This window comes from Blastomyces gilchristii (assembly GCF_000003855.2).
Source record: "Blastomyces gilchristii SLH14081 genomic scaffold supercont1.25, whole genome shotgun sequence".
In the NCBI taxonomy this organism is placed as follows: Eukaryota; Fungi; Ascomycota; class Eurotiomycetes; order Onygenales; family Ajellomycetaceae; genus Blastomyces; species Blastomyces gilchristii.
In genome coordinates this window covers 698,161-717,946 of record NW_003101657.1, presented here as the reverse complement: position 1 = coordinate 717,946, position 19,786 = coordinate 698,161, and the positions used below count along the sequence as shown (strand labels likewise).

At 30.2% G+C, this 19,786-nt stretch overlaps 1 protein-coding gene across 1 annotated transcript; it reads right to left on the bottom strand.

Annotated features, from left to right (window-relative positions):
- Positions 1-17,951: 17,951 nt before the first annotated feature.
- Positions 17,952-19,786, bottom strand: BDBG_08641 (SET domain-containing protein; the record flags this gene model as incomplete). The annotated part of the gene is made up of 4 exons (XM_031723663.1): positions 17,952-18,038; positions 18,194-18,767; positions 18,887-19,406; positions 19,546-19,786. 4 exons carry the CDS (start codon positions 19,784-19,786, stop codon positions 17,952-17,954), a joined length of 1,422 nt encoding a protein of 473 aa, XP_031580908.1.

Here is a 19,786-nt window from a genome sequence, read left to right as displayed (position 1 = left end):
GAGAGCAGATATTAATCAAATTCAATTTAATATGAATAAAACAGAGTGAATTCACTTTTTTCCCAGATTCAATAAGAAAAGACTAAGTCTAACTCTCTTGAATAAAGAGAGTAAACTCAGTTTAAATGTTAAATGACTGAGAGTATTACTAAACTCCAAGTTGAATTTTAAATATCATGTTCAATAAAGAACTATTAAAGTAGAAAGACTATTAAATAACACAATCAGACTACTAAATACACAGAGAGAACTATTCTTTCAGACTATGAAAAAGTTATACATAGTCTGTATCACTTCAGTAGCTGATTATGAAGTTCAAGTTTGATGAAATAATCAAAGAAATTTCACTGAACTCATTCAAAGTCTGTAAAACAGAGCTTTAAGAAGAATTCTAGAAGCATTTAAATCATCTTCTATTAAAGCAATGAAAATTAAAGTATCAATTTCTCAATCTGCTATTAGACTTGAAAAGGCTGATAAAAACTATACTCTCAGAGTTATAAAAATAAGCTCAAGTTATATAATCAGAGAAAGAGTCTCTTATTTATTTTCATTAATTAACTCAGATAATAAACTGAATTGAAATAGATATCTTGATTAAAATGAAAATAATTTCTCAAAGAAAATACTCGCTCAACTATATAAGCTATGTTCAATGATTAAGAATCAATTTTTTCTCTTAAATACTGAAAAAATTGAACATAAAAGAATATCTCTCTGAAGAGAAAAGTTACAATCTTTTATAAATTTATAAACAAGTGATCTATCTAAAGAGAAAGAATATAAACAGTATTTAAAAAGAATTTTCTCAATTAAGATAAAAGACTCAATTCTGATTTATTCAGATGACTTAAAAAATGAGAATTTGAATAAACTAGATTCAGATATTACTTATACTGAAGATAATATCAATTTTATCTCAGATTCATGAAATCTAGAAAGTGAATTTAAGATTTTTGATACTGAATTATTTGCAATGATGAAAGCTTTCAAACTTGTTAAGATAAAATCTAATAAAAGAGAAACTAGTTTAAAAGAGACATGAATATTCTCTAATAGTTAAGCTGTGTTAAAAAGACTGAGAAATAGTCAGATTTATAATGATCAAATAAATCTTCAACTGATTTTGAATTCTGTTATTCAAATTCAAAAGAGAAAAAAGTTAAAATTGATAATTTATCTATACTCTGTTTCTATGTATATGAATATCTATGATAATGAAATAACAGATCTAGCTGTAAAAAGTAGTTCAGAATTAAGTATATCTATTCAAAAAACAGTGTTCTGATCTTTTATAAAGAGAAAGATAAAAGAATCTTGTTAAAATAAGTGAAATGAAAGCTGATAAAATCAAAAGAAGAGTATATATTATTCAAGATTTGAAACAAAACTCAAGTGAAAATCTTGTTTAATAAAATGTAAAAAGAAAACATTCCCATCTATAATTCAGCTCAAACTAGACCATGACTATTTCAAATCTTATATTCAAAGATTTGATAACAGATTTGATTCAACACAATATTTATTCTGCAATTCAACTGAGAATGCTCAGCATATTGTAATGCACTGTGCATTATACACTGATCTCAGAGTCAGATTGAAAGAGAAGTATAATATATATTAAATAAATATAAGACTTTTATTCTCAACTGAGATAGAAATTAAATATCTAATAGATTCTCTATCAGAAACTCAAACAGCTATAAGAAAATGACTGAATTCAGAACTGTCTGAATATGAAGAGGTGGAAATTGATCAGATACAGTCTTTTAAAATAGCTATGCACTCTCTTTAAAACATGTATATTTTAGTATTGTCTATTCTTACAGTTTCTTTTCTTTTCTGTTAGTTTCTATCTACTATGTCTATCTTTAAGACTTTGTTTCTTTTCCTATGTCATGTTACTTTCTAAATAGTTTCAAAAGTATCAGAAGATATAAAGAATGCTGTAATTTATAAGAGGTTTTTACATTCTGAGCTGGAATTCTCTAATTTTGCATATCTGAAATTGATAAATGTATAATAATTAACCTTACAGATACTAGAAAAACTCTGAGAACTACAAGTTTTCAGAAAGATGTCATAGCCCCTAACTGCATACATCTATAATAGAATACTAATAATAATAATAATAATAAGAATAACAAGAATCTTGTGTCATTTCATTAAAAAATAGTTGTATAATTCTTTTGAACATACAACAGTTAACTCATTTTATTAGAGAAAGTGACAGTTTTAATATCTTCAAAGTTTGAGGTATCTTTGACTTTAAAGCATGATTAAATGCATCTTTTATATTAATAAAAACTGCCGTTGAGATCAGATCTTCATACTTTGCTATTTAAATGTTATGAATAACTGAAAGAATAGCATCAATTATAGAATATTATTTTCTATCTCTTATCTATTCATTAAATAAAATACAATCAGTAATAGAGCTTATAAAAGATAGTCTTATAGCTATTATCTTTTCTAAAATCTTTTTCAGACAGTTCAATAGAGATATTACTCTTTATAACTTAGAAATTAAAGCTTTTCTATTAGATTTTACAAGAATCACTTCAGTTGTTTCTGTTCAGTATTCAGAATGATATTCATTTTTCAAGAGATTAAAAAAGAGGTTAAAACATTCATTCTTTAAATAGAAATATATATTCTGAATTATCAAGTGATTGATTGAATCAGAACCTGCAGTAGTTATAATTAAACTTGAGAAAATAACTAACTCTAGTTGATCTTATATAAGCTCAGATGATTCTCACTCATTTTCATTAATATATTTATAAAATGAAATATTCTCTTCTTCTGAATCTGATAAGTTTTGAAAGAGTCTTCTTATAAAAGCTTGACACTTTTTCTAAAAAGAATTTACTGTATATAATTCATTCTGAAACTCATATTTTAAAGTTGAAAGTTTTATTACTGTAACGTGACGGAACCGAAGCAGTGACTAGTCAGCGGTGTCATGTAGAGATAGTTGTTTGCGAAGTCATATAAGTGAGCTTGACTATCTTGCTTGAATAGTGAGCTTGTAGGCTACAGAGTTATTATGAGAATATCACAGATATAATACTTAGTATACTAAGAAGATTGTATAAGAAACACAGTAACTCTTATATATATTTCAGTAGAAGAAAAACAAATTACTGACTTCTTTGATGAGGAGCCAGCATCTAGCTATTCTATATAGATAATGAGTCAATACTCTTCTTTCATTCTATAAGTGAGAATAGCTGAAGTGATACCTCAGTAGTGTCTTACTATTAAGAAAGAGTAATCTGCTGATCTTGTATAGAAGCAGAATTCTCATATTCATTAATCAGATCTTTCTATGATATTTTGAATGATATTATAGAGTGATTGAAAACTGGTTTGAACAGGATGAAATCATCTGCATGAAAGTGATAAGCTGTGTGAAATCACAGCAGAGTCTTGACACAGCTAAGAGTGTGATAATACTCTTCTCTTTAAGAACATAGTTCTGATACTCTTAATATTACTGAATTGAGAGTTATCTTTATTGTATAGTAACAGTTATCAATCAATTGACAGTGTATATACTGTGTGTGATATAAAGAAATAGATGAGTTTTTCTACTGACTGTATAAATCTTTCTTTTCTCATCTTCATTCAAATCAAATATGTGATAAGTGAGTTCCTTATATATTAATTTAAGATGTAAAAAACATAGTTAATAAGTGACTTACAGATCTCTCATCATATTTCATTCTATATATGAAATTCTCTGTAAAAGTGATGTGTTTTAGAGACAAAGTTAATAGTAGTGACAGGATTTTTTGAAAAGATCTTTCTCTTTTATAATATATTTTTCTTCTCTTTCTCTCAATTGTAACAGTGAGTGTATAAGAGTATTATTCTTGAAGAATAATAAAGTGCTTATTCTGACATTTTCTGGTGAGTAAATATCTTTGTGATACAGCTGCAGTCTCTGTGACTGTTAAGAAAGCTCAGTTGAAGATGAAGACAGCAGTATTGACAGACTGCAGAAGCACTGCTCTCATTATCACATCTTCTTCTTCTTCTTCTTCTACTTCTCTTATGACTGTGGTGATAGTTGCTGTGTCTTGCAGTGAGATGTTATCTCTTCTACCAGTCAGTTCATCTGTGTCCAGTTCTTTCTCTGTCTTCTCTGCTGCTGTTATGACACTGCCTCTCTTCTCAGTCAACACAGTGGCATATGACTCTGTGTGATCATTTGAAGAGAAACTCAGAAAGAGCTTGATTTCAGAGACAGTGACTCTGAGAAGCTTAATCTATAGTTTCTCTTCTGTGACATGTCTGAGCTCTGCTTGAGATGCTGCTGAGTTGAGTCTGCAGAGTTCTGCAGTTTCTTTGTCTTCTCTCTGTGAGAAGGCTTCAGTGCAGTCTCTGACTAACACTGTCACTTATCTGCACTGCACTAAGCAGCTGAAAAAGAGAAGAATCTTGTACATTCATCTCTTCTCTCACTTCTGTTATTTTTATTACATCTGTAACAATAACTTCTATCTCTCTGTAAATATTATCTACTCTACAAGAAGATATCATATCAGCTCTGACAAGAAGTTCAGATGCTTAAGCAGTACAGAGTGAGAGTCTCAGTGCTTCAAGTATTGATAGATTCTGTCAAGACTAAGAAGATTCTCCTTACTCATCTGTAAAAGAAGGTGAAAGCATGAGTCTCTGAGATGAAAAAACACATCAGAATGACTGATCTTAAGCAGAGATTAGTCAGTGCTGCTGTTGAAAGCACTGCAGAGATCAATCACTGATTGAAGAGAATCTTACTTCAGTTGAAGCAGATAACTGAGATACTTTATAAGTTGATAAGTTGATAATTTCAGTATCTCTTATACTCTTCTACAGTATATATACTCTTCTGCAGCATGCTTTGCTACAGTATCACAGTGCTAACTTCTCAGCAGACAAAGATATCAGTGCTGAAGACTTCAATGATAAAGAATGAGTTTAATAAGAATATAATTATTGATGAGTAGGCTCTGAAATTCTCTCTTTTTACTTTTTCAGTGAGCTGCAGCTTTATTAGAATAACAGCAGTCTACAGATTAATAATATTAATCTTTTTATTAATTTCAAATATCTCTTTTCTCTAAATGCTTCAGGAATTTTACACTTATATAGTCTCATTAAACTTCTAAAAAACTCTTTGAGAGAAAATAGAAGAAGAGTGCTACAGAGTGTATAAGACATCAGCTTATCCCTATGAGATTATCTCTAAAAAAATTCTTTAAGAAAAATAAGAAGTCTTAAGCAGTATTTCTTATTCAATATCTCTGATATGTAATGAGATAATCTCTACTAGTTATCTCATAGCTTGCAATCTCTTTCTCAGCATTTTTCAAATACTTAAGTAATTCTTATAAATTCTCTGATAATAAATAATCTTCTCATTTAATAAGGTATTGAAGCTTATTATAATATATTCACTTATTTAATATTTGCTTCACAAGATATTCAGTATCACTCTCAATCTTGATATCATTCAGTCAAGACAGCTCCATCTCAGAGCATTGCTTATAGAACTCTAAATAGAAAATGTGAAAAACAGAATAAATTGATTTCAATTCTGTGAGTAATTTCAACTTATATATCTGCTTACTCATCACTCTTATTACTGAGAAAGATTCTAGTTATCACTTACTGAGCTTCTTACACAGTCTTATTATCTTGATATTCTTTGTTAAAAGTAGCACTTAATTCTCTATCAAGAACTTCATTGAAAGATGTTTTTAATTATAGTATTTTATCTGCTACTTCTGAGTATAATGAATACTTTTCACTGCCTTCTTATAAATTTTATTTAAAAGTTTCAATCTCACTTTTACTTCTGACACTGAGAGATACTCTGTTCTCTGTATCTATTCAACATTCTGACTGTCTATTTCTCTCTTTGAAATGTTGTTCACAATGTCACTGAGTAATGAAGAATTATATTCATAATAAGTATAGAAAGAAGATATCTTTAAGATTGCATTCTTTGTATTATTATATATGAATTCAGCAGTCAGAAGATGTTTGAGCTAATCATTCTGATGATATGAACAGAACACTTAAAGATGCTGTTCTAGTGTCTGATTCTGATATTCAGTCTGATCATCTGTCTGCAGATGAAATGTGATACTGAGAAGACATCTTATTATAAGATAATAGCAAAAAGCTGATCAGTATTTGCTAATGAAGAGAGATTCTCAATCTGTTATTAATAATTTCAGAGCACTGTAATCATGAATGATGATATTTAAAAACAGATCAGTCAATTCAGAGACTTTAATCTTTTTATGAATAGAGATATATTTGATTATCTTCATGAAACAGTCAATAATAATTAAAATTAAGTCATATTCTTTAACTCTTGTCAACTACAGCAGATTAACTATGAAATCTATTAATAGATTCTATCATAGACTCTTTGAAACAGACAGTGATATCAACTCACTGTATTACTTATACTATGAGATCTTTATTTATTGATAGATATTATAAGTCTTAATATACTCTTTGATATCTGTCTGAAGCTTGTTTTAAATGTATTTATATTTTAGAAGCTTCTCAGTCTTCTCTAACCTGAAGTGTCTCACATGAGAATCATTATAATGAATTCTCAATAACTTCTGACACGTCACTCTGCTACAAGAAATGAAGACTGAATTATTCATTAGTAGAAGTTCATATTCTTCTAGTTATCAGTGACTTGATTTCTTAGCAGCACTGTTCTGCTCAGAGTCTGTCTCTTTTAAGTTTAAATCAGATTCTTTCTTCTTCAACTTCTGTATTCAATCTGTAGTAGAGATATCTCTCTTCTATAACTCATCAATAAATTCTAAATGTAGTTAGATTAGAAGATTGTAGACTGTTTCATTCTTTATCAATTCAATAATTATAAGATATGACATGAGAAGCTCATGATCTTCAGTGTCAGTTCTCTGTAGAGACTCAGATTTTCTTTCATCTTCTATACTGAGTCACACAGCTGTCTTATCAGCATCATTTCTGAGCTTCAGAGAACCTTAACTCTCTGCAGTCAGCTTCTTCTGTAGTAATAACAGAGATTCTTTTGTAGAATTCTTCTCTGTATTAACAATATTATAATTGCAAAACAGAGCCTTGAGAAGAATTCTAGAAGCATTCAAATCATCTTCTATTAAAGCAATGGAAATTGAAGCTTCAATTCCTCCTTCTGCTATTAGATTTGAAAAGGCCTGTATGAACTATGCGCTGAGAGTTATAAAGATGAGCTCAAATCATATAATCAGAGAAAGAGTCTCTTCTTCATTTTCATCAATTAACTCTGGAAATGAACTGGATTGGAATAGATTTCTTGATTGGAATGAAAATAATTCTTCAAAGAAAATGCCTTCTCAACTTTACAGACTATGCTCTCTGATTAAAAATCAATTTTCTTCTTTAAATGTTGAAAAAGTGAATCATGAGAAGTTATCTCTCTGAAGAGAAAAGCTTGAATCTCTTATAAACTTACAAATAAGTGAACTATTAAAAGAGAAAGAATATGAACAGCATTTGAAGAGAATTTCTACAATCAATATAAAAGACTCTATTCTGATTTATTCAGATGACTCAAAAAATGAGAACCTGAATAGATTAGACACAGGCATTGCTTATACTGAAGATAATATCAATTTTATCTCAGATTTCTGAAATCTAGGCTGTGAATCTGAAGTCTTTGATGCTGAACTATTTACAATAGTAAAAGCTTTCAAACTCATAGAAATAAAATCTCATAAAAGAGGAAATTGTTTGAAAGAGACATGAATATTCTCTGATAGTCAAGCTGCTTTAAAAAGACTTAGAAATAGTCAGATTCATAATGATCAAATGAATCTTGAACTGATCTTAAACTCTGTTTTGAAAATTCAAAAGAGAAGAACATCAAAGCTGATAATTCATCTGCACTGAGTTCCTGCTCATATGAATATTCATGACAATGAATTGGCTGATTCAGCTGCAAAAAAGGGTGCAGAATTAAGCAGATCTATTCAAAGAATTATGTCCTGATCTTTTATAAAGAGAAAAATAAAAGAATCTTGTTTAGACAAGTGAAATGAAAGCTGGCAGAAACAAAAGAAGAGTATACATTATTCAAGATTTGAAACAAAACCCAAGTGAAAATCTTGTTCAATTAAATGTAAAAAGAAAATATTCTCATCTATAATACAGCTGAAACTAGGACATGGCTATTTCAAATCTTATATACAAAGATTTGATGATACATTTGACTCAATAGAATGCTCATTCTGCAATACAAATGAGAATTCTGAGTATATTGTAATACACTGTGCATTATACAATAGTCTCAGAGTCAGATTGAAAGAGAAGTATGATCTAAATTAATTAAATATAAGATTCTTATTCTCAACTGAGACAGGAATTAAATACTTAAATAGACTTTCTATCAGAAACTCAAGCAGCTACAAGAAAATGACTAAATTCAGAATTATCTGAATATGAAGAGGAGAAAATCAACCAGATATAGTCTGTTAAAACAGCTATATACTATCTTTTAATAATTTGTTTTGTTACAGTCTTACTTTACTTTATCTTTTTCTTTCAATTTCTTTCTGTCTATCTATTTAATGTGTCTATCTTTAAGACTGTGTTCTCTTTTCCTTTGTCATGATATTGTCAAATGATTTCAAAGTATCAGAAGATGTTAAAATACTGAAATTTGTAAACAGTTTTTGTATTCTGAGCTGAAATTTTCTGATTTTACATATCTGAAATTGATGAATGTATAATAGTTAACTTTACAGATATAGGAAAAACTCTGAGAACTAAAAGTTCTCAGATAGATGTCATAGTCTCTGACTGCATACATCTATAATTGAAGAATAATAATAATAATTAATCTATTTTCAACATCAAAAATAAAGGAAATCTTAAAGCTCAAGGTCTGCAAGGAATTTGAGAGCTGCAAGTCACTCTTGTAATAATATCACACATGTCTCTGATTTCTCTATCACTCTGCATATGACATTAATGTCATTTATCACAAGATTAACTGGAATGTCAACATAGAAATGTGTATAGATACATGTAGAAAAATTGAAGAAGAGTATGAGATCTGCAGAATCAGAAGCCAGAGCAGAGAGAATAAAGATAGAAGAAATAGAAGAAGAAGAAGACACAGAACTGAATAAATAATGACAGAAGTCACCTGAAGCTGAACACTTATAACTCAGTGTGTGCATCATCTTCTTCACAGAGAAGGAAGAGAAAGTGACAGAAGAAGCTTAAGAGTGAGAGAGAGTAGTCTCAGCAGTGTTATCATCTTTGATTAAAATGATCTCTGATGCTGAAGCAACTAAGAACTATTATTAGTGTATAAAACTGTAAAAGCAGGAATAATAATAACTGAATAAACACTTACTGATCTTAGAATTGTATACATAATTACAACACATATGAGACTTCTCAGAAAGAGAGAGAGAGACATAGAGAAATACAGAAAGCAGAATACAGTGTATAAACAGCTCATTCTTATAATGACATCTCAGATAAGATATACAAGTCTTATACTCACAGATGTAAAAGAGTACAACATCTGCATTTCTGTTTCTGAAAATATGAATATTCTTCACCTGTACTATGAAGTCAGATGATAAACACTAGAGAATAGATTAATACAGATTAATCATTCTGAAGATATTCATTAGAGCAGATATATCTGTAATATTGAATTTAATAGTTATAAAATATTTCTTGATATCTGTGAATATCATGACTTCATATATAATAAAACTCATAATGATTTCTTCTAAGAATAGAAAAATCAGTGTCAGAAAGAGAAGATGAAAAAAGAAAAAACTTATAATCTTGATACTATTGAGAGAGAGAGTGATTCTCTGATACAAATAAATAATTATCTAATTATAAATATTTAAAATGAATATAATAATCAGCATCTGCAGCTGAGCTTCAGATAGTTATATTATATACAGTCTTTATACAATAAATTGTTCTAGAGATCAGTAAGAAGAGCAGAAGTATATATACTGAGAAATGTAATTTATTATCAATCTGTAGTAGAGATATCTCTCTTCTATAACTTATCAATAAATTCTAAATGTAGTTAGATTAGAAGATTGTAGACTGTTTCATTCTTTATCAATTCAATAATTATAAGATATGAAACTCAGCTTGAATACTATTATACATTTAATCTCTATATTTTATCTTTCTATCATGAATACTTCTAGTAGTTAACAGTATATATCACGCCAAGCTGCAAACACCTGAATAATCGCTCGCGAGCACTTATTCTTACATCTGAAGATATTGATTAATCAAGATGAAACAACTTATAACACTATACACACTTCTCTGATTAGAACACTCTCTCTCTGAACTGATACTGATACTGATATCTTCACTTCTTCTACACTGAATGAATTATGATATATAATAGCTCAAACTGATGAACTTCTTCAAGCACTTACTAAAGTAGTATATCAAGAAGCACTCTGATTTCTCTCAGAACTACATATAAGAATCAACATCTCAGAATACTCAATCAATGATAATAACACTCTGTAATTCTGTGAATAATACTGAGTCTTTTATTCTGAACTCTTGCACATCTGAATAATACAAGAGATGCATGATTCTTATATAACTGATTATTCAGATTGTGAATAACTGTATTGAATAATCTCTTAAGAGTTCTACTGATCTGAGATATTAAATAGCATCAGACATTTTATCTGAAACTGTAACTATTGTTTCTCTGTTATCTTGTGAAAGAACTGTAGAAAAGACCTGCTGAAACTGCTCAATGCTTCTAATAGAATCTGATAAGATATGATAATTGACTTCACTATTAATCTCACTCAGAGTAAGAGTTATAGAAAAGTTCTAGTTATTGTAAACTGATTGAGTAAGAGTATAATATTAAAACCTTATAATAAGATGAATACTGAACAAGTTACTGAAGCTTTTCTACAGAGCTTATTCTATTAAATGCATGAATTATTGAGATCTATAGTATTAGATCAGAGCTGTTAATTCATAAGCACTCTCTGAATAAGAATCTATCAAGTTCTCAAGATTATACACTGTTTATTAACTATCTATTACTCTGAGATTGATAATACATCAGAATAAATAATTCAGACTATAAAGAATTATCTTTATAAGTTCTATAATTACTTATAAGATGATTAATATAATCTTTTTCTACACATTGAAGTCACTATCAAGGATCAGAATGTCATTTTAACAGATATAAGCTCATTCTTCCTTATATATGAATATTATATGAAGATATTAAATCTTCTAGAAATCACACATTTCACACTGAACTTCTGCAGTCTGATTCAGATTATTAATAATATAGTAACAAAGCTCTGAAATGCTTATAATTGAGCAGAAGCCTTCATGATGAGTATTAAACAGAATCAAGAAGATTAAACTAATGTTCACTGAGATTCTACTTAGTAATATGAGATAGAAGCTCTGATGTGATTAAATCTTAAGAATATATAAATCACATACTCATCTCATACACTGAATTATTACTATGTTAAATATGAGATAATAGAAGTTCTAGACAGTTATAATTACTATCTTAACATATTATCAGAAATTCATAATATCTTTTATACAAGCTTACACAGCTGCACTGCTACTGACCTGTTTCCTTCTCAACTAACTTTCAATTGACAGTTATCAGAGATTGTAGAAGAAGACAATGAACTTAAGTGAGAGATTGAGAATATTCTTGATAAGAGACTCTGCAGCTGTAGCTGATAATATCTTGTGAAATGAGTTAGCTATAATTGTCTGATCTGAACTCTGAGCTTCATATTATCTGAAACAGCAGCTCTTGATCAATGAGAGCTACACACAATCTCACTTCTGAAAAGAGAGGGCTAATGTGACAGGCTGCACTTAATCAATTATATAGACTATTCTGTTACACTTCACAGATTTCTATCACTCTGATTCTTAGTCACTGATTCTGTCACTGATTCTCAGCTGAAAACCTACAGAATTTCTATTCTTCTGCCCTGAAGCTTCACTATGTACACTACTACATACATGTATAAATATTCATTCTGATTACTGATTTCTGCAGTTTCTCTCTTTTCTTTTCTTCTTTAATGTTTTTTACTTTGTTATATAAGATCTATATATTATATCAATCTATTCAGTGTAGATCTCTTACAGTATGTGTATATCTCTAAATCTTTCTTTTCAATTAATTGAAAACTTCAAATTCTGAACACTTCTTTAAATACTTAATTCAAATCTTTATATTTCACATTGATTATGTCTTCAGTTCAATCTTGAGATATACTATAAAGTTAATATATAATATCTAGAATCAGAGTTGAAGAATTATTAAAGAGTGTCTCTCACAGTGAATGCATGAACTAGTATAAACAATCTTATATTTATAGAAGTTATATGTCATTATATTGATGAGAACTGAACTTATTAAAAGATATTAATTGAATTTGAATCATTGATCAGTAGTTATACTGAGAATTATATAGCAGAGATATTAATAACTATGATTAAAAATGACTAATAAGATATTAGTTTCAGTAGTAAAAACTCTCTTCTCTCTAATCAGTTTAACTTTGAAAAAGCTGATTGAAAAGTAGTTGAAGAAAATATAAAACTGTTACAATCTGAAAAGCAGAGTGAGTTATATTGAAATTCTGATCAAGATATCTTAAATGAAATGCTTAAGAATAGAGTGAAGCTTATTACATCTATTATTCTAATAAGTGTTAGAGATAATATTTCAAAGAGAAAGTCTTCTGAGTATTTCAAACCTTGATGAAATGAGAATATCACATTTAAAAGGAAATAATTAACTACTGTTAGAAAAGATTGAAAGAATGATGTAATATGTAATAAAGAGTTCAAAGCTGTCAGAAATGAATATTTTTCAGATATTAAAAGAGCTAAAACAGACTACTGAAATAAATTTCTTGAAGAAGTTTAAGAAAAGAAAGTTTTTAAAGCTTTTAACTATACTAAAACAAGAAGTGTAGCAAAACTTTCAGTCTTAGAATATAAGTTTTAGAATGAATTATATACAGCAAACTCTTTTGAGAAAAAATGTCAAGCTTTCATGAGAATTCTCTTTCAAAACTCATCAGATTCAGATTCAGAGGAAGAGAATATATCACTTCTTAACTATATTAATGAAAATGACTGAGAATGACCTGATCTTACATAAGATGAATTAGAGTCAGCTATCTTCTCAAGTTCAGTTAAAACTGCTGCAGGGCCTGATTCAATTAATCACTTAATTATTCAAAATACATACTTCTACTTAAAGAATGAATATTTTAAGCTATTTTTCAATCTCTTAAAAAATGAATATTATTCTGAATGCTGAAGAGAAGTCACTGAAGTAATTCTTGCAAAACCTAATAGAAAAACTTCAATTTCTAAGTCATATAGAGTAATATCTCCATTGAACTGTCTAGAAAAGGTTTTAGAAAAGATAATAGCTACTTGACTATCTTTTATAAGCTCTATAAGTGATTCTCTTTTATTCAGTGAATAAATGAGAGATAGAAAACAGTGTTCTGCAATTGATACTATTCTCTCAGTTGTTCATAATATTCAAATAGCAAAGCATGAGAGTCTGGTCTCAACTGTAGTTTTTATTGATATAAAAGAAGCATTTAATCATGTTTCAAAGTCAAAGTTAATTCAGACATTGAAGATATTAAAACTGTCACTTTCTCTAATAAAATGAGTTAACTGTTTTATATTTAAAAGAATTATACAACTCTTCTTTGATAGAATGAAATAAGACAAGACTGAGATAGAAATAGAAGTATCACAGAGATCTTCAATCTCACTCATTTTATTTGTAATATACACTGCATATCTATTCAAAAATAGAAATATGAGAATAGTGTAATCTCTGAGTTATATAAATGATATTGGTTCAGTCTACAGCTCAAAAACTATCAAAGAGAATTTGAAAGTAATTGAAGAAGCTGCAAAGAAAATCTTTATTAGAGCAGATATCAATTAAATTCAATTTAATATGAATAAAACTGAGTTAATTCATTTCTTTTCTAGATTCAATGAGAAAGAACTATCTCTAACTCTTTTAAATAGAGAGATTAAACCCAGTGTAAATATCAAATGATTAGAAGTATGATTAAACTCCAAGTTGAATTTTAAATATCACATACAACAAAGAACTGTCAAGACAGAAAGACTATTGAACAACATAATCAGACTATTAAATACAGAGAGAGGTCTATTCTTCCAGGCTATAAGACAGTTATATATAGCCTGTATTACATCAGTAGCTGATTATGAAGTTCAAGTTTGGTGAAATAATCAAGAGAATTTCACTGAACTCTTTCAAAGTCTGTAAAACAGAGCCTTGAGAAGAATTCTGAGAGTATTCAAATCATCTTCTATTAAAGCAATGGAAATTGAAGCTTCAATTTCTTCTCCTGCTATTAGATTTGAAAAGACCTGTATAAACTATACTCTGAGAGTTGTAAAGATGAGCTTAAATCATATAATCAGAGAAAGAGTCTCTTCTTCATTTCCATCAATTAACTCTGGAAATGAACTGAATTGAAATAGATTTCTTGATTGAAATGAAAATAATTCTTCAAAGAAAATGTCTTCTCAACTGTATAGACTATACTCTCTGATTAAAAATTAATTTTCTTCTTTAAATGTTGAAAAAGTTGATCATGAGAAGTTATCTCTCTGAAGAGAAAAGCTTGAATCTCTTATAGACTTATAAATAAGTGAACTATCAACAGAGAAAGAATATAAACAGTATTTGAAGAGAATTTCTACAATCAATATAAAAGACTCTATTCTGATTTATTCAGATGACTCAAAAAATGAGAACTTGAATAGATTAGGCACAGGCATTGCTTATACTGAAGATAATATCAATTTTATCTCAGATTTCTAAAATCTAGGCTATGAATGTGAAGTCTTTGATGCTGAACTATTTGTAATAGTGAAAGCTTTCAAACTCATTGAAATAAAATCTTATAAAAGAGGAAATTGTTTGAAAGAGATATGAATATTCTCTGATAGTCAAGCTGCTTTAAAAAGACTTAGAAATAGTCAGATTCATAATGATCAAATGAATCTTGAACTGATCTTGAACTCTGTTTTGAAAATTCAAAAGAGAAGAATATCAAAGCTGATAATTCATCTGCACTGAGTTCCTGCTCATATGAATATTCATGACAATGAATTGACTGATTCAGCTGCAAAAAAGAGTGCAGAATTAAGCAGATCTATTCAAAAAATTATGTTCTGATCTTTTATAAAGAGAAAAATAAAAGAATCTTGTTTAGATAAGTGAAATGAAAGCTGACAGAAACAAAAGAAGAGTATACATTATTCAAGATTTGAAACAAAACCCAAGTGAAAATCTTGTTCAATTAAATGTAAAAAGAAAATATTCTCATCTATAATACAGCTGAAACTAGGACATGACTATTTCAAATCTTATATATAAAGATTTGATGATAGATTTGACTCAATAGAATGCTCATTCTGCAATACAAATGAGAATCCTGAGTATATTGTAATACACTGTGCATTATACAATAGTCTCAGAGCCAGATTGAAAGAGAAGTATGATCTAAATCAATTAAATATGAGATTCTTATTCTCAACTGAGACAGGAATTAAATACTTAATAGACTTTCTATTAGAAACTCAAGCAGCTACAAGAAAATGACTAAATTCAGAATTATCTGAATATGAAGAGGAGGAAATCAATCAGATATAGTCTGTTAAAACAGCTATATACTATCTTTTAATAATTTGTTTTGTTACAGTCTTTCTTTACTTTATCTTTTTCTTTCAATTTCTTTCTGTCTATCTATTTAATGTGTCTATCTTTAAGACTGTGTTCTCTTTTCCTTTGTCATAATATTGTCAAATGGTTTCAAAGTATCAGAAGATGTTAAAACACTGCAATTTGTAAACAGTTTTTGTATTCTGAGCTGGAATTTTCTCATTTTGCATATCTGAAATTGATGAATGTATAATAGTTAACTTTACAGATATAGGAAAAACCCTGAGAACTAAAAGTTCTCAGGTAGATGTCATAGTCTCTGACTGCATACATCTATAATTGAAGAATAATAATAATAATAATACATGTCTTTATTCATGAATAAAACTTCTGTCTTATATAATTCTTCAATTGTTCATTGATATATCAATCTTGAATAGTTAATAAACTGATAGTATTTTCATCTCTACTTAGTTTTATAAGCATTTTCAATCTTCATGATAAGTAGAGAGTGAGATCAGAAGTATTGAAATAGATGAGAGTATTTAAGCATTTCTTCAGTACTTATATTATGTTCATATTTAATTCTATTGATATCAGAATTACAGAGGTTTCTTATCAAGTTAATTATTGAATTTCCTTGTATTAATATTATTGATTTGTATGTATATCAGCTATTTATTATTATTGTAACTTCAATATTACTCAGAGTCACTGTAATACTACATCTATACTTGCATTTGAGAGTTCTCTTATATTATTGATAGATATAGTTATATTATTCATTAAATGTGTAATATCTGTAAAGTCAAAAGAAGTGTAATTATATAAATATCTTATATATCTAAGATATCAGAACTCTCAGATCTTCTACTGATATTCTTTTATAAAATCTTATTCTCTTTATAAGATCTTATTCTTTTTATAAGATCTTATTACAGAGTCAGAGTAACTGATTAGTAAGCTTCTATTTTAAAGACTTAGTATCTACTTAACTGATTATTCATTTCTCTATTTCTTATATATTATTATGTATTTAAATATCTCAGTGAGTAATTGTTTCTAATAAGAAGATAATAAATATTTTTCAAGTATAAGAGATCTACACTGAATAGATTAGTAAGATATTTATAGACCTTATAATACAAAAGTGAAAAATGTTAGAGAAGAAAAAAAAGAGAAAGTGTAGAAATCAGTGATCAGAGTGAATATTTATACATATACATAGTAAAGCTTCAAAGTAGAAGAATAGAAATTCTGTGAGTTTTTTAACTGAGAGTGAGTGACTGAGAATTGAAGCTTCAGAGCGGGAGAATAAAAATCTATAAAGTATAATAAAATGATTTATATAATTGATTGAGTGAAGTCTGTTATAATTATGAAGTTTTTTAATAAAGTTATATTTAAAAATTCTCTGTTAATTATTCAAGTATTATTATTTTCTTTCAATAACTTTTCATTATATATATTTATAAGTTATAGAGTATTAAACTCATTCTCTTTATTTATAATAATACTTACTAGAATATCAGAGTCAGATATAATATTAAATCTTAGATTAAATTAATATTTTAATCTCTTTCTTTTATAAATTACTACTCTTGATTTTACCTCAGATTTTTCAGATAAAAAGTAGTATATTTTTCAGATCATATCTAAATAACTTTAATAAGAACATTTTACAGCTATGAAGATAGTAAGTTAGTTTGTCACAGAGTGAAGGTTGCAAGCATAGAAGTGAATGAGAAAAGCTTGAATGTAAAGAAAAGAAAGAATATAACTGAGACAAACAAAGTTAAATTTTATATAGAAATCAGTAGAAATTATCTCAGATGAAAAGAAACAATGAAACAGAATTAGCACTTCATTCACTTAAAGAATAGTTGCTGCATTTTTCATGAGTATGTTTTTAGTGACCGTCATTGTTGATTTCGTAAACTAGGGTGTCTGAGAGGCTGTTCACCATATATGTCGATTCCAAAGGTTCAAGGTCAAGCCTTTTGCATGTAAGATAACCTAGAGCAATTAGAATTCACGGTAATAAGCAGTCCAGTATTCACTCGAAGTACTAGTCTTTTCATTTCGTTTCGCCGATCTTTTTTCTCATTGGAGAGGAGAGTCTGGTTATAATATATTGGCCAACGGTGAGAGTTACTTAGGAGAAGTCCTCCGCAATGTCTGCGCCAGGGTGCTGCGTTGCCAAATAATCCTTAACAGGCTCTGTATCCAATAGTTGTAGTTTCTGTCAACAAACAAAATCAAGAACCACAATTTTACGGCAAAGTTCATCAGTTAGCCAGCCTGGAACACATTATCGATAACACGATGTGTCATTCATTGAGCAAAAAAGAATCTGCGGGCGAGGGGTAATGGCGAGGCCAGGAAAATGGTCGGTACCTTTGCTTCTATATCACGAAGCCCAGCTTCCAAGAGCTCTCCCTCCAATTCTCTGAGTTTAAGAGTTGTTTGCCATACAGACCGGCGAATCACCTTTTCGTCGACATATTCAAGCCATCGTTGCACATATTCGTCCCTCGCACGCAGCTGAAGAAGTTGACTCTCCATGCGGTCCTGTATCGTTACAACCGCCCGAAGCTGAAAGACCTCCCACATAGGTTCCATTTTGAGGTGGTCGAGCAATGACCCGGACGAGCTTAGGCTAGATCCTTTCCATGAAACCTTGAGCTCCCGCTCTCCTTGGTTTGACTGAATGACGCGGAACTCTAGGCCGTCCTCTTCGTTTACGCAACACCACCAGACGAATGAGCTTTCCCAATCAGTCGTGTCAGAACCGGGAGGTATGAAAAGGCGGAATCCAGGGGCGACATCACAGACAGCTTTTTTCGCGGGCGCTAGTGGGTCACTAGCCGGGATATCGAGGTCAAGAAACAGCTGGTGTGCGTTCGTCAGGTTGCTTTCAATAAATCCGTAGGAGAATATCATCTCGGCAGCACCCTTTTCGTCACCATATCTACAGTTTTGTCTTCGAAGTTAGCCCAGTTCTAGACTTAATTAGATTTCTTGCCCATCACCGCATAAGAAGGATCCGGGGTCGATGCCAAAGTGAATTGCCATCAAGCTCTTGCATACGTGATGGTTACTTCGTCGCCCACCTCCAAACTCTGTCCCCATCCCAACTGAAAAACAGCGTTTCCATTTGCATCGGTCTCATACAACGCGCCGGTCTGGATACCCGACGTGTGGTTTGCCATATCCACACAGGGAACCATAGAATGCCCCTTGCCGGGAAATTCCAGGGCTCGCGATCTATACATGGCGTCGACTAACTTCCAATCCTCGAAGGCAAGCCGGCCTGTATCCTCGTTCCACCAATCACGATTGCACCAGGGGATATCCATCGTAGCTTCACGTAACTGCTCAAATTCTTTCTCTAGCGAAGCCAATTTCAAGTCCAGAGCTAGTTCCAGTGAAGTGCCATGTAGAAGCTCACGCTCCTCGATGGTGTACCAAGTTGGCAAAGAGTATGACGCCGGAAGAAATTTTATGTACTCTGTCCATGCGTTGGATATTTTAATGTGTTCCTTGGACGATAAGTCTGGATCCGAATATGAAATGTGCACCAGGAGGAAAATTAATATGGCCCCTCGGACTGTCCGCAGATATTAGCAATAAATATACGCCTATTACGAAGTTATGGCATAAAAAGATGATCATGATGAGGAATACACACCCTTGCGAACTCCCCCATAGCATCCAAGATCTCCTTCAAACGCCTGTCGGTTTGGCACAGGTTTCCACTAACTCTAGTGAAAGCACTAGATCAGACGGAATAGTCATCAATATTTCTGGCTCAGCTGGAGTTTCTGGATCGAACTCTGGGGCTGATTTCTTTGCAGTCGCAACAACCGAACACCCCTTGTCAACTCCAGCTTCAGTCTGTAATTGCGTGACCTCAACGCCGTGGAATTGGACGCTGTTAAGTCTAGCCCATGCCGCAAGAGCATCGATGGGGAGGTTCTCTCGCCTCAT